General features: G+C 42.0%; 1 protein-coding gene across 1 annotated transcript in view; it reads left to right on the top strand.

Moving 5' to 3' along the window:
* LIMK1 (LIM domain kinase 1) overlaps positions 1-8277 on the top strand; it is a 48357-nt gene extending 40080 nt beyond the window's left edge. The window contains 4 exon segments of the mRNA XM_039346252.1: positions 303-450; positions 1011-1066; positions 3092-3249; positions 4018-8277. Of these exon segments, the coding sequence (XP_039202186.1) occupies positions 303-450; positions 1011-1066; positions 3092-3249; positions 4018-4180 (525 nt within the window). The 3' untranslated portion in view covers positions 4181-8277.
* The last annotated feature ends 5772 nt before the right edge of the window (positions 8278-14049 follow it).

The following is a 14049-nucleotide window of genomic DNA, read 5'->3' as shown; positions in this document are numbered from 1 at the left end:
TTAATACATGAATGTAAAAAATGTAATGTAACAGTAGATAAACTGAGTATGAAATAAGTTCATTTCAAAATAACATTTGATAACATAAATAATATTTAAAATAATCAGGTTCGGCTGATATTTGTTTTGCTTTCAAAACAAGCCACATCTTTTGAAGCTGACACTGAGAGCAATGGTATTTCCTCTTTTCTTAAATACTGTCTTGTCAGCCAACAACATTAAAGCATTGTAAACTGAAAGTGTTAAATCCTCTGGATAATTAAAAGAAAGGGGGGAAAAGATTATTTCTGTTTTTTACACAGAACAAAAGTGTGGTGGTGGCTGATTTTGGCCTTGCTCGGCTGATGGTGGACGAGAAGAACCAGCTAGCAAACCTGAAGAAGCCTGACCGAAGGAAACGGTACACCGTGGTGGGCAATCCTTACTGGATGGCTCCTGAGATGATCAATGGTGAGTGGGGCAAGGAAGTTGGGGGTTGGGATAGACTAGAGCAGTGTTTCTCAACCTTGACAATTTTAAGGCATGTGGACTTCAACTCCCAGAATTCCACAGCCAGCATTGCTGGCTGTGGAATTCTGGGAGTTGAAGTCCACATGCCTTAAAATTGTCAAGGTTGAGAAACACTGGACTAGAGCCTCACCAGGGCTGGTTTAATTGTGGTCAGCAACTGAGGAAAACAAGGACCATGTTTGGGAAGCTGTCCGGGAAGTCATCTTTATGTAATGAGCAGAAGGAATAACCCTGAGGAACAGGAGGATTTTTTCTGAGCACATTGAAACTAAGATAAAATGGGCAGCAAAAGAAAAGGGCAATTTCACTTACAGTTACTTTGGGACAAATTATCATGAGAGCTCATGGGCCCTTAAGGAAGCCATTTTGTGAGAGGGCCAATCAGCTGCTTTACAAATTCTAAATGAACTCACCAACTTGGAGCAATAGTTCACCCCTGGCTAGGATGTCTGGGACTGATAGCTAAATATGTTCTTTTGTCTTTTGTCCTCTTTTTGCAGGGAGAAGTTATGATGAAAAAGTGGATGTCTTCTCTTTCGGCATCATCCTTTGTGAGGCGAGTCCCAGAAACATAAAGCATTCAGTGAAGAAGGAAGGGTTGCTAGATGGTGCAGTTGAGAAATCTAGAGGAACATTTCCAGAGAGCGGTTCGGGCAGACGCCTGAAGCCAGCATTCTCTATCCTTGTTCTTGCATCTTTTAAAGGAAGGGTTGTTGCAGTTAACTTCATTTTGAGAAGCAAGAGCAAAAAATGGTATGGCAAAAAAAGAGGGAAAGGGGATGATTCTGTTTCTCCTGTTTTGAGTTTTAAATGCATCCGCATGCAACTCTGGTAAATTACATCAAAATTGGTATCGTTCTCGGTTGAAAAAAAATCGGAGAGCCTTGGTTATGATCAAGACCTGGTGTGGTATACAGATCAGGGCTATCACACCAGTGTTTCTCATCCTTAGATACTTCAAGATGTATGAACCAATTCTCAAAATTCCCTTAGGAGTTGAAATCCACACATTTTAAAGTGGCTGAGTTGGAGAAACACTGATTTAGACAATCACTACTAGATGGCAGCAGAGAGATGCTGAACGTTTAAGAACATTTTAAAACTGCCACCTAAGGGTCATCTGGGTGCTTGGCCTGCTTTAGTAAGTGCTAAAGTATTAGACTAGGACTGGGAAAATTCAGATACGGGTTCACTGTCCATAGTGAAAGCTCACTTGGTAATTTTGAAGCAGTTGCTATCTTTTGGCTCAACCTCACCTTAACTCATACAATCATGAACGAGAGAGAGATTTTCACCTGCTTGGGATTTCTCACTAAGCTATTTCAGGCATATACAAGTAGTCCTTGACTTATGACCATAATTGAGCCCAACATTTCTCTTGCTAAGTGAAACGTTTGTTAAATGAATTTATCCCATTTTCTTGCCACAATTGTTAAGTGAATCACTGCAGTTGTTAAGTTAATAACACAGTTGTTAAATCAATCTGGTTTCCCCATTGATGTTGCTTATAAGAAACTCACAAAAGTTGATCACACAACCCTGGAACACTACAACTGTCATAAATACGAGTCAGTTACCAAGCATTTGAATTTTGATCACATGACTATGGGGATGTTGCAACAGTCATAAGTGTGAAAAATGATAAGTCACTTTTTTAGTGTTGTAACTTTGAACGGTCACTAAGTGAACTGCTGTAAGTTGAGGACCACTCCTTATACCCCCACCTTAGTTTCCTACATGTAATGTGAGAATGATAATACTAGCCTCATAAAGTTAGCATTATTGTAAAGAATACTCAGGCATATTTCTGCATATTTCTATCAGAGATACTGAAATGAAATATACAAATGCTGTACACGGACTTTTGAAAAGCCCTTGAGGCATCTGGCATGGGCCAGCCAGTATTCTACTTGGCTCTTCTATGTGGCTCAGTTTATCTCCAAAGGACCATCTTTGGAGACTTGTTCTAGATCGGGGTCCTCAATCCCCAGTCCGTGGACCGAGAGGTCCACAGCATGCCAGCATTCGATCTGCACAAACAAGCAAAGCTTCATCCGCGGGATGCAGGCAGCATGCAAAACCACACCTCCTCCAGTCTGCAGAAAAACCTTTCTCCATAGAACCAGTCCCTAGTGCCCAAAAGGTTGGAAGCCACTGTTCTAGATCAGGGCTTTTCAGCCAGTGGTACGGGTACCACCTGTGGTACATTGGCACCTGGCAGGTGGTACGCGACCATCCTAGAAAAGTGGTAATGGGGGAGGGGAATGAGAGTAATGCCAGGTGGGCAGGCAAGTGTCTTGCTCAGCTGTGCCTTGGGGACACTTTTTTCAGTGCCATTGTAATTTCGAACAGTCACTAAGCGAACTGTTGTAAGTCGAGGACTACCTGTACTTTATCACTTTTTTCCTTTTTTTGTGTCAAGTTTTTGACACCTTGCTAGACATCTGGTGGTACTCGAATATTGCCATATCCTAAAAGTGGTACAATGGGTGAAAAGGTTGAAAAGCCCTGTTCTAGATTGTTAACCAATGCTAGACCAGTCAAGATAAACTTCTAACAACTCCTTTTTTATTTTGCACAGATCATTGGAAGAGTTAGCGCTGACCCTGACTACCTGCCTCGAGCCTTGGATTTTGGCCTCAATGTGCGAGGCTTCCTGGACCGCTACTGCCCTCCCAGTTGTCCTCCCAGCTTCTTTCCTATTGCTGTTTGTTGCTGTGATTTAGATCCTGAGAAACGGTGAGCAAGAGGAAACAGATGTGTCAGATGAGAGAGTCAGAGAAGCCCCTAGATATGGGGATGAGAGGATATGTGGCTTGGAGAAAGAGATGAATCTTCCTCAGGGCAGATGGTAGAGCCTGGAAGGACAAATTAAGCCAGTGCTTCCCACTCAACTCACTGAGGTTGAGAAAGAACTAGTATAGAGAACTTGGAGGAAACTATTCTCCTTCTTATTAGATCCTGATGCATATTCAGGATTACCCCTATATTTACCATGATTCTTGTAATCTTTAAATGGAGAGTAGCCTATGCTCATATTTTTGAGGAATTATGTGCCTTCAAGTTGTTTTTGACTCCTGGTGATTGTGATTCTTGTCCTCTTTCAGTATATTTAATGGAGGGAAAATACACACAAACACATACATTGGGAATTCTGGGAAGTCCATACATCTTCAACCTGCCAAGGTTGAAAAATAGTGTGGAGTGCTGACTTCAGGCTCTGCCTAGGGCCCTCTGATCCAGGGGTCTCCAATCCTCAGGCTGCAGACTGGCACCAATTCTCAGCACACCAAGAACCAAGCTGCACAAGCGAGTGAAGCCCCATCTGCACACATGCGGGATCCAGGCAGCAAGCAAAACCACGTCTGCCCTGCTCTGCGGAAAAAACCGCTCTCCATAGAACCAATCTCTGATGCTCAAAAGTTTGTGGGGTGCTGCTCTAGGCTGTTTGGGACTTTTAGCCTGATCGAGCAAAACTCCTCACATTCTTCTGCTCTTTCTCTCCAGGCCTTCCTTCAGTCGGTTGGAGCAGTGGCTAGAAGCTCTCCGCATGCATCTGGCTATGCAACTTCCCCTGAGTCCACAGCTGGAGCAATTGGACCGGGTCTTCTGGGAGACACACCGGCGAGCTGATGGTGGACTGTGTGCACATGCTGAAGTGTCTGAATGAGTACAGCAGGGGCAGGCAAGCAGCCCCAAGCCTGCATGTCTCTGTATGAGCTGGGCTGAAGAAAAGCTTCCCCTGCTGAGTCCTGCCACCAGCTGCACCCAGCTCACCAGCTAGAGCTGGTTTTTGAAAAACCACTGGGAGCTGGTTCTCCCTGCTTCCTTCCTTGGGGGATGAGTTCTGTGCCTGGCTTGCACAGAGATGGTCTGGGCAGCCCGGGTTCTTGTAAATACTCCTTGTGAATATGTCCTTCTCCTCATGTGCATCCCGCAAAGTGGAGGGGAAGTGAGGGATCCTTGACTTTCTCCTTTTACACTTTGTGGTTGCGAAAAGCTTTGCACGCCCCGCTGAGCACATAAGCTTCTGTCATCAGCTGGCAGTTGCTCACAAGCTGGCATTAGGATGGGGGCTGCTATCCTGTCCCCCAATACACCTCTATAGATCCTCTCTAAAACCTTTGTCCTATAAAGTGGTGCCTTGGGTTTATGTGGACTTGCATACTTGGATGCTCAAGCCCCACTTTGTTGTTCTGCGAAGAGGCCATGGGAGTCTATGCGTGTGCTTAGCATGTGCTTAGCCTTTCCTTGGAAGTTGCGAGACTGAGAGATCTGTGCAGATGTTTGGTCTGCGTGCTCCCTGGAGCCCGTGTCTGATGACATTCACACAACATGTTTTGCCCAGTCAGTTGAAGATTTAGTGGTTGTATTTGCACAACATACTGAGCTTATTGTCACTCTTAACCTTGGTTAGTATTTTATCTTTTATATAGCTTAGCATGTTATGCAAACCCAGCCTATTTGATTCATTTGAAGTTGATATATTGTGCAAACCCACACACACACACACAAAAAGCTCAATTTGATAACCAGGTGAAATGTGTTATGTGAATGTAGCTCTGTCAGTACCCACATGTGTGCCATGTGCATGTTTCACTGTGTGCACACCTTAGCTCCTTCCTCCCTTTCTTTCTTCCATCCTTCCTTCCTTCCGTTACGACCATGTTTGGCAGAAGTACATAAAGGCCAAGGGTGCTTTTTTGGGGTGAAAAAGCAGGCAGTTTGCCCCAGAGAGAAGCTATAAGGTAGAGCTGTAACTATCTCCTCTTAACCCTTCTCTGCTCCAAATTACCACCCCTTTAAACTGCTTGCCCACTCTGGAGATCCAAATATGTGTTAAGATTTTTGTAATAAGATACAATGTATGTGTGCACATGCAAACACCCACGTGCTGTTAGGCCCTCAAAAAAGCAGTCTGTATTTCTAGAAGGAGAGAAAGAGGAGGAAACATCTAAGTCACCCTTTTAAAGGGAGATCTTTGTGCATAGCTTGAAAATCCAGCCAACTCTTTCCAGGTTCAGGATACGATGTGCATTCACCCCAGCCTTCCTCAGACTGCTGCCCTGCAGATTTAATTTCACTACAATTCCCAGTACTCCTTAGGCAACATGGCCTTCAGAACTGTACAACTCCCAGAATTCTTAGCCAGTGGTCTGGAGGCCATGTGAACAAAAGAATTCTGGGAATTGTAGTTCCAACCCATCTGGAAAGTTTTAGATTGGAGAAGGATGAGCTCATCTATGCACCAGGTCAGCAATAAGAATAAGCATTATTGAACCCTTATCAGGAAATGGGCAACAGGTGTTTTCCACCTGGGTGATCAGCATAGTAAAAAGGAGCCTTCAGAGGGAAACCAGCTGAATTCATTTTATCCAAGGATCCTCCCAACCTAGAGACATATTTTTGACTTACCCTTGTGGGTAAGTCATGGCTACATGACTAAATGACCTCTTGTGCCAAAAAAACCTTCCCCTGCGTATTAAAACTTTGTATGTCATAGGCAAGAGAACAGATCCTGCTTTTTCCTTACCTCACAAGCTTTTTGTGGGCATGAAGCAGCCACTCAGATCTGTTACTTGGAAAAAGGCACATTCCTGTATCATTCAGTGCAACACGAGGAGACTGGCTTAATAGTCTTTAGAAGGAAAAAATATGGAGCTTCTTCAGTTCCTCTGACTGCATTTGTAAGAGCCTGAACCATGAAAAACTTCCTGGGTTTTGAATACTAACAGTATCAGTGGCCATTGGAAAAAAATAGACCATTTTCTCTCCTCCTGGCATTCTAGCACCCAGGACAAACATTGGTCATGTAACCAAAGTAAAAGAGGGTCAGGCAGGAAGACTTGAAGGAGTTTAGCCATGCCAGCTAGGAAATCCCTGGGGACAACCTACCTCTAATTGTTAGTGCTGGTAAGAAGATTCAGGACTAAACATCAGTTTCTGGGTTTCTGGTTATCTGGTTAGCTGCTGAGGGAGACAACATGGATCTTCTTATACTTTTACCAGTGGACTCCTGTTCTTTTCAAGGGAACACCAGCATCTTTTTTATTTTAATTGAAGGCCATGTTATAGTTATAGCTGGGTTTTTTTAGAAGGAGGAAAATATGGAGAAAGAAAACAATTCTTTCCAATCTCAAAAGACTGGTGATCCAGCTTTGTTAAGTCCTATGTGCCAAACTTACATACAGACATCTTGGCTAAAAAAAAAGGGGGGGGTAAATTTCCTGGATGTTCTTGTTTAGAAATAGGGAAACTAACAATGGTCTGAAGTTCTGCAAATTCAGAAGGTTATAGTAGGAAGCAGTTCTCCTCAATCTATAGTGCATGTGTAACTATGCACCTTCTAAGTCCTGAAATATGTGGAATTGGAAGCAGTTGTTACAGTAGGATGGAGTGCCTCTGGATTATTATATGAATCACATATATGGACTAAATCTAAAATGAATTTGGAAAAACAGGTCCACGTAGCTCCATATTTCTTCTCTTCGTGCTTCCCTGCCGCAAACTGAAAGTATGTATAACTTCACTGTATGATTTTAAAAATTTGGGGAAACAGCACAAAGCTCAGATCTGTGGTGGTGAAATTTTAAATCTTTCTGGCTTTTATCAATAGTCTGCCCTGTATCTAAGTTCATTCTTTAAAGAGTCAAGACTAAATGAAAACTTCCTTTTTAAGGGTAGTATATCTCACTTCTGTGTACTAGATTTGGAGAAAAACATTTTTTATATTTTGATTTTGCATATCTTTGAAGCTTCTGGACTGATTCATCAACATTTTATGAACATCTGTTAGAAAAGGCTAATGTTCATATTTTTGTGAAAATGCATTTCATGTTTGATGCAAAAGATGACAGACCTTGTGTATTTTATGAATGATCTTCAGAGGGAAATGTAGGCAAAATATCTCTGCTCCATTGGCACTTTTATGTACAACTACAGAAATTGTTTTTCTTGAAGAATTTTGACAGCCATTTGAAACTGTGCCCCAGAGTGTGGGTGTTGCATTTCTACTTCTGTGGGGACCATGGCACTCCTGAGTCTGATGTGGTCTCTCCCAACTATGGCTTTGGTTAAGAGACACTTTTCTCATGCAGAAGACCTGGTGGTTCTACCAAGAAGCAAGTGAGGCTGGAGGTCTGCACTAGAGGGTGAAAGAGGAATCCGTTTCCCCCAGGCCCAAGAGGGAGAAGAGGATCCCTTTGTTATCTGATGGGCATGTCTAAAAGCCATTTAGAAGTTTTGACTTCTGAATTCATGCCTGCAATCTTGGTTTTAGACCTTGTTTGACACTATCCTGTCATAGACAGTGAACTCGCTCGTTTCCTATCCTGCTCCCCTTTTTAAGGAGTCTGATTTCCATCCTCCATGTGTTTCCCATTCTGTTCCCCTAATTCTTTTAAACTCTTCAGGTGCTGCAGGTTGCAGCCAGCATGTGAGCAGTTTTCCCTAGACAGGCAGCTCTCCCTGTCACTCCTGCACTCAGGATCATTGCTCTATAACATAGCTCAAGAAAAGAGTTTGTATTATTTCTTCACTGTCAACTTTGGTGATTTGGGGAGTTTATCATATTATCAGTCTGCCTCAGATGTCTTTAGGAGAAGTGTAAGGGAAGGAACATGAATTAGACAAAGACTGTGAAACATTTATACGCACTTTGACCTGAAAATAAAATGTGATGCCCTCTCTGATGACAATGATCAGAATTCACAAACCGTGATGTAAAATTAATTTACATGGAAATAATAAAAGTCTTTCCACTCCCTTGTTCTAGCCATCTATGATTTTCGTGATGACATTTTTGGGGAGGGTGTTTGAAAGTTTTTGAGATTCCCTTTGCTGACATTCAGAAGGACAGCTACACAGAGCTACGCTTATTGATTTGGATCACTCCTTCATCCTTCCATCCTTAAGAACTGAACAAATCTTAAACGTGACCCGTGCTGTCTTTGTCCAGGATGCCAAAGTCAAAATAATAGATGTGGGATGAAGGACTTGCCAAGGTCCCTTGTCAACTCTCACCTCATTCCTAATGTTCTAGATAACATTATCAAGCCATTTCCTGGCTTAAGTCAACAATAAGAGTATCAGTTGGTTTGCAAGGTAATAATGCTGATGAAATATTGGAATTGCCTCAAATGGCCTGGAAACTTATATATCCTTACCTCAAAGCTTTTATGCTGGGCCTCTAATTCCAGTTTGTGTTTCCCTTCAAATCTGAATTTCCAACATCCTAGAACCTACTGTATTTTGTTATATACTGCAGGATACTAAGGATGCTTTGTATAAAATATATTAATTGAAATCCAAATGTGTTCTTGTTTTTTTCAGGAAACAATCCTCTTCTCAGCATTCTTAAAAAGTAGGTTACATTAGGGGCCAAGCCAGAATTAAACCCAAGTTTCCCCATTCTGACTGGTTACAAGGTTATTGGGTTCCTCAAGCCTATTCATAAAGTTCTGGTTAATCTATAATCAGTGATATGAGTAGGCAAAATGCAACATGTGATTATTAGCGTATTACCACAGAATAACATAAATCAGGGGTGTCAAACTGCCGGCCCACGGGCCGGTTGCATCATGCAGAGGCTGCGCCCACCCCAGCTCCAGCAATGTGAAAAAAGTCACGATACATCACGACACGTCATGTGATGCGGCGAGTTTGACACCCATGACATAAATTGACAATTTAGGATTGGGAGTTCAGTGTCAAGTATTTTCCTTAACTTTCTTTGGATATTATCCCTTGGACATCCTTTTGTATATCCCTTGGAAGACCTATTGGTCTTCCTTGCTCTATGCTTAGAACAATCTTTCTCAACTTTGGCAACTTTAAAATGTGTGGACTTCAACTCCTTGCTGGCTGGAGAATACTGGGTATTGAAGCCCACACAATTGCTAAGATTGAGAAGCATTGCTTCTCATTAACATGAGCTTCTCCTGTCCTTGAGCTGGTAAAGAAGACAATCAAAATAATTTGGACTCCAGATTTTACTTCTCCTCAATAACAAGACTGGGAAGTGAAGTACTCCTTTGCTGCGGAGAAGCGATTTTTGGATTCCTCAGCTTCCTTTTTCCTACCACATAACATCACATATCAGTGGGAATAGCCACTCCCAGTCATTCTGTGTAACATGCCAGGGCATGTTGAAAGGGGCATGTTCTCATGATGCCACCTCCAGCCCAGCCTAGTCCAGCCCAGCCTAGAGCAGAGATGCAACATAAGTCTGCAATGGCACCACTGATAAGGTGGAGTTTTCACTCAGAGTTGGCTTGGATCTTTCTGTACAAATGGGATTGCCTTAAGTCTAGGAATAAGCATCTTTGTATTGGAATGTCCTTTCTGCACACTGACTTGAGTAATGGACCCTGAATTTCCCTAGCAACAAAAATCCTTGATGGTGAATATGCTGTTTCATTGTCTTGGCTGATGACTGTTCCAAAAGCATCTTCTGTACCAAATACTGTAGAGCAGGGGTCTCCAACCCCCAGTCTGTGGACCCATACTGGGCCGTGGCATGCCAGCAACCGGTCCGCAGAAACAAAGCCCCGTCCGTGGGATGCAGGCAGGACACAATACCACACATGTTCCGGTCCGCAGAAAAATCTCTCCATGGAACCGGTCCCTGGTGCCCAAAAGGTTGGGGACTTCTGCTGTAGAGGGCCAGTTCCACTCTTTCGTTTTCCCCACTATAGGAAAAGTATTTTCCAACCCAACAACATACATTCTGTAGAAATGTGGGTCTCTTTCATGAATGGGAGATCTCACTGTTTTGATGCAATGCAGTCGCAGACCAATACCCACCATTAAATCAAAGAAGACTTTCATACATCACACTTGGAAAAGACCATTGTGTTGGCTCAATATTTTTTAAAAAAACTCAAGTCTCAACAGGCTCACTGAAATTAGCTACTTTTATTGGTGGGATTAAAAAATAAAGTACTAGACTGTATAAACCTATATATATATATATATATTTTACAACCTTTCAATAAATATTTCCTAGCCCCAGACAACAGATAGAATTTTTCTCTTTTTTTTAGGAAAATATCAAGATTTGAAAAATGAATGAATAAAAGCAGAAATACTGTTTAGGGGTTCCTAAACATCCTACAACTCTCTCACACATACTCATCTTTTATTACTCCTGGGACTAACCCAGCAATTAAGGCAGTGAGAATAAAGGAATACAATGTTTTGGAAGCATTGTTGAGAGCACACAATGCTATGCATTCAGAAGCATCCACAGGACAGGAGAGAAAAGGGAAAAGAGTTAAAAAATGAACTCCACAATTGTGTGTTCAAAGCCCTGTCCCTTTTTTACACATGTGATCCAATCCACTTAAAAAGGGGCAGGGTTTCCAACATATATGGTAGTTGCAAACACCCTCCTGAATGTATTAATGTATTAAAACCTTCTCCCATATTACTGTATGCATTCCAGAATCCCAGCATTACGTTAAAAAGCCACCATGTTTTATGCTTAGCATCTAACCACAGTGGCTATCTTCATCACATGAAGGTTAGAAACTTTTTTAAAAATATATTAAAGAAAATTTGGGGCTACTTCTTTTAGTTTTCTGCACATTAAGTTATGGCACAAGAACAGTCCTCCTTGTATGCAACAAGGAAGTTGGACTGAAGCAAAGGGGGGGGGGAAATCACTTGTCTGAATGTGCTAATGGGCATCCTTGTGGACTGCTGCTTCAGCTTTCACTATGCCTCTATAGCAGGGATGTCAAACTGCCGGCCTGTGGGCCCGATGTGTCATGCCAAAACTACGCCCACCCCATTGCCGGCAATGGGAAAAAAGTCACGATACGTCGTGACACATCACGTGACATGAGTTTGACACCCCAGCTCTATAGGAAATAACAAAATGATGCTTAAATAAGGTTATAAATAGTGATATTTTAGAGTAGGTATTTGCCTTCATCTGTGTAAACAATTTAGAAGTGCAAATGCCACCTATGTGTCCTAGAGGATAAATTAATAATAAAAAGTAAATCAGTAATTAAGAATAAGCATATCAAATGATAGCATCACATTATTACAATAGGAAGAAAACAATTACAGTTTCAGATAGAGAACTGTTTAACAGTACCAATCAAAAGCTTCCCCATTCAGAGTTTTTCTTCACGTTATAGGGGGAAAATGGAAGACTACAGGGTGTTTATTAGTGAAAATGACATTCTCAGCCCCCCCCCCAGTAATATTGCATGAACAAACCAGATTAATTGCACAAAAAAAGCCTTATTTGGAAGCACTCTATAAATATTGACGCCAAGAGTATGGGGTCAGCCTCTGTAATAGCAGTTTGCTTTACCAATACTAGCAAGTAGTGTTTCTTCCATGCAATGAAAAACATGTTTATATATATATCAAGGTATCTTTAAAGCACAGAAGCAGGCCAGGTTATGCTAGGCTAAGGCTAGGCTTTTCCCCCACCCTGGTCAGTTGGCAATCCTATTGCATTTAGAGCTAGATGGAAAGGAGTGGCTAAAGTCTAAGGATTTCTTATTTCCACACCTGCAATTTTGGGGCTTTTCTTTATTCAGAAGTTTCTGCAGGTGATATTATAATAATTGCTACAGAGATGGTTCTATGATGCCTAGTGGGTTCTGAACCTTCTAGAGAAAATAACCCATATTCTGCTTTTCTTGGCCCAGTTTACAAGTCTGTTTGGATCTGGATTCATTGACATTGTGACAGCTATTATAACAGGCTGATTAGAAAAGAGAATGAGACAGAAGGGTGAGTAGTAACAGGTATCTATCAACAGTTGACTCTTACAGAGACTCCATAGCTAGAGGAAAGATACCACTAATCGCCATTGCTACTAACATGAGAGCCTTGGTCTGATCCAGCATATTGACATGCTGCACTGGGCTACAAATGAAAGACTGTTAGCTTTATTCAGAAGCATCATCTTTTTGCTCCAACAGGCTCATGTCCTGTGCTACCTGCTTGCACTTTGAATTCTTCTCCATCCTCTGCCAATCCCTTGCTTCTCTTTCATTGTGAAGCCTACAGGGAGAAAAGGCCTGTTTAATGAGAGGCCATCCATACTTCAACTCCGAACTGGAAGAGCAGGTGGCTTTCATGGGGTTGCACCCATATCTCCAGTGAGATCACCGTGGTTTTCTCAGGGCATTTTTCAACGAGGGCACCATCCCTTGAAAGAGAAAAATGCCTTGCAGCCCTGGCTGCCAGAATCTTGGGTTTCTGTTGGTCCTTCTGAACAGCCTTGAAGTGAGGGAGACCTAGAAGAGTGGATGGGTTGGCTATTTCTCTTCTTTTGAACTTCATTTTCTGTGAGCAACCAAACAGTTGGTTTGAGAAAGATATGTTGCTTTGTTCTCTGGGATCTTCTTTCAAAGCGTAACTGCAGCATGCATGATCAGCAGAGATGGGAATTTTAGCAGGTTCAGAAGATTGGCTCCCACAAAAGCAGCAGCATGCAGATTTTAAGGACTGACCCTCCAGAGGGAGAGAGTGGCAGGCATTTTTTTTCCAGACTTTTAGGAAAATTTCCATTTGGAATAAGCCACACATTAAAAAAGCCACTTGCTGAATAGTCCTAATTTAGGTATTCTTGATTGAGGGTATGAGCAGATATATATTCACAAAAGAGACACAGTCACTTTAAGACACATGGGAAGGAACAATTTCTAATGAAACTGAATATTCCTTGCAAGAAGCGTGGTTACTTTCCACATCCACCAGCAGCTGGGTATGCATGACTGTGCACAGGACAGTAAATTTCTTTTTACTTTATCTTACTTTGATAAATAGCTTGAAGAACTTAAATAAAATTAATAATATTAGCTTGCAAAAACTGTATTAACTCCATGTTTTGACTCTCACTTATGAGGAGATAAATATAAAATAGAACAAAACAGAGTTTTTGCAAAGGGAGTGCTCTTGTATTTAATCCAGTTGAAAGTTTATCAGTGCAAGATTCCAGCAGCTCCCATTCATTTCAAGGGGACTTATAATTAGGAAATTTAAATGCTGGCTATAGCTGATGCCCTTCAGATTTTCCAGAAGGATTTTTTTTAAAGCATTCCCAACATCTGATGCGAGTCTGAAAGTTCTCCATTTTACCAGCTTATAGATCAGCATTTTGTCATTTCATCTCTAGTGCAGGGCTTTTCAACCTTTTCACCCACTGTACCACTTTTAGAATATGGCAATATCCGAGTACCACCAGTCGCCTAGCAAGGTGTCAAAAACTTGATGACAAAAAAAGGAAAAAAAGTGATGAAGTACAGGTAGTTCTCGACTTACAACAGTTCACTTAGTGACTGTTTGAAGTCACAATGGCACTGAAAAAAGTGCCCCCCAGGCCACAGCCGAGCAAGACGCCTGCCTGCCCACCCAGCGGCACTCTTTCTCCTGTCCGAAGTTTTCATTGTTGTGAGCATTTCTGTTGAGGATTGGCAGTGGGGGTGGAGTGGGGGTGTTTGATTTTTATTCCCCCCCCCCCGTCTGCTGGGTGATTGCAGCAGGTTTTGGTCACTTCACATGACTCTGGGA

Source organism: Crotalus tigris, unplaced genomic scaffold, assembly GCF_016545835.1.
Source record: "Crotalus tigris isolate CLP2741 ecotype Arizona unplaced genomic scaffold, ASM1654583v1 scf7180000017987.690289119674:8195010, whole genome shotgun sequence".
Lineage (NCBI taxonomy): Eukaryota > Metazoa > Chordata > Lepidosauria > Squamata > Viperidae > Crotalus > Crotalus tigris.
Note: the sequence above shows the minus strand (reverse complement) of the source record. Positions and strands in the feature narration are given on the sequence as shown.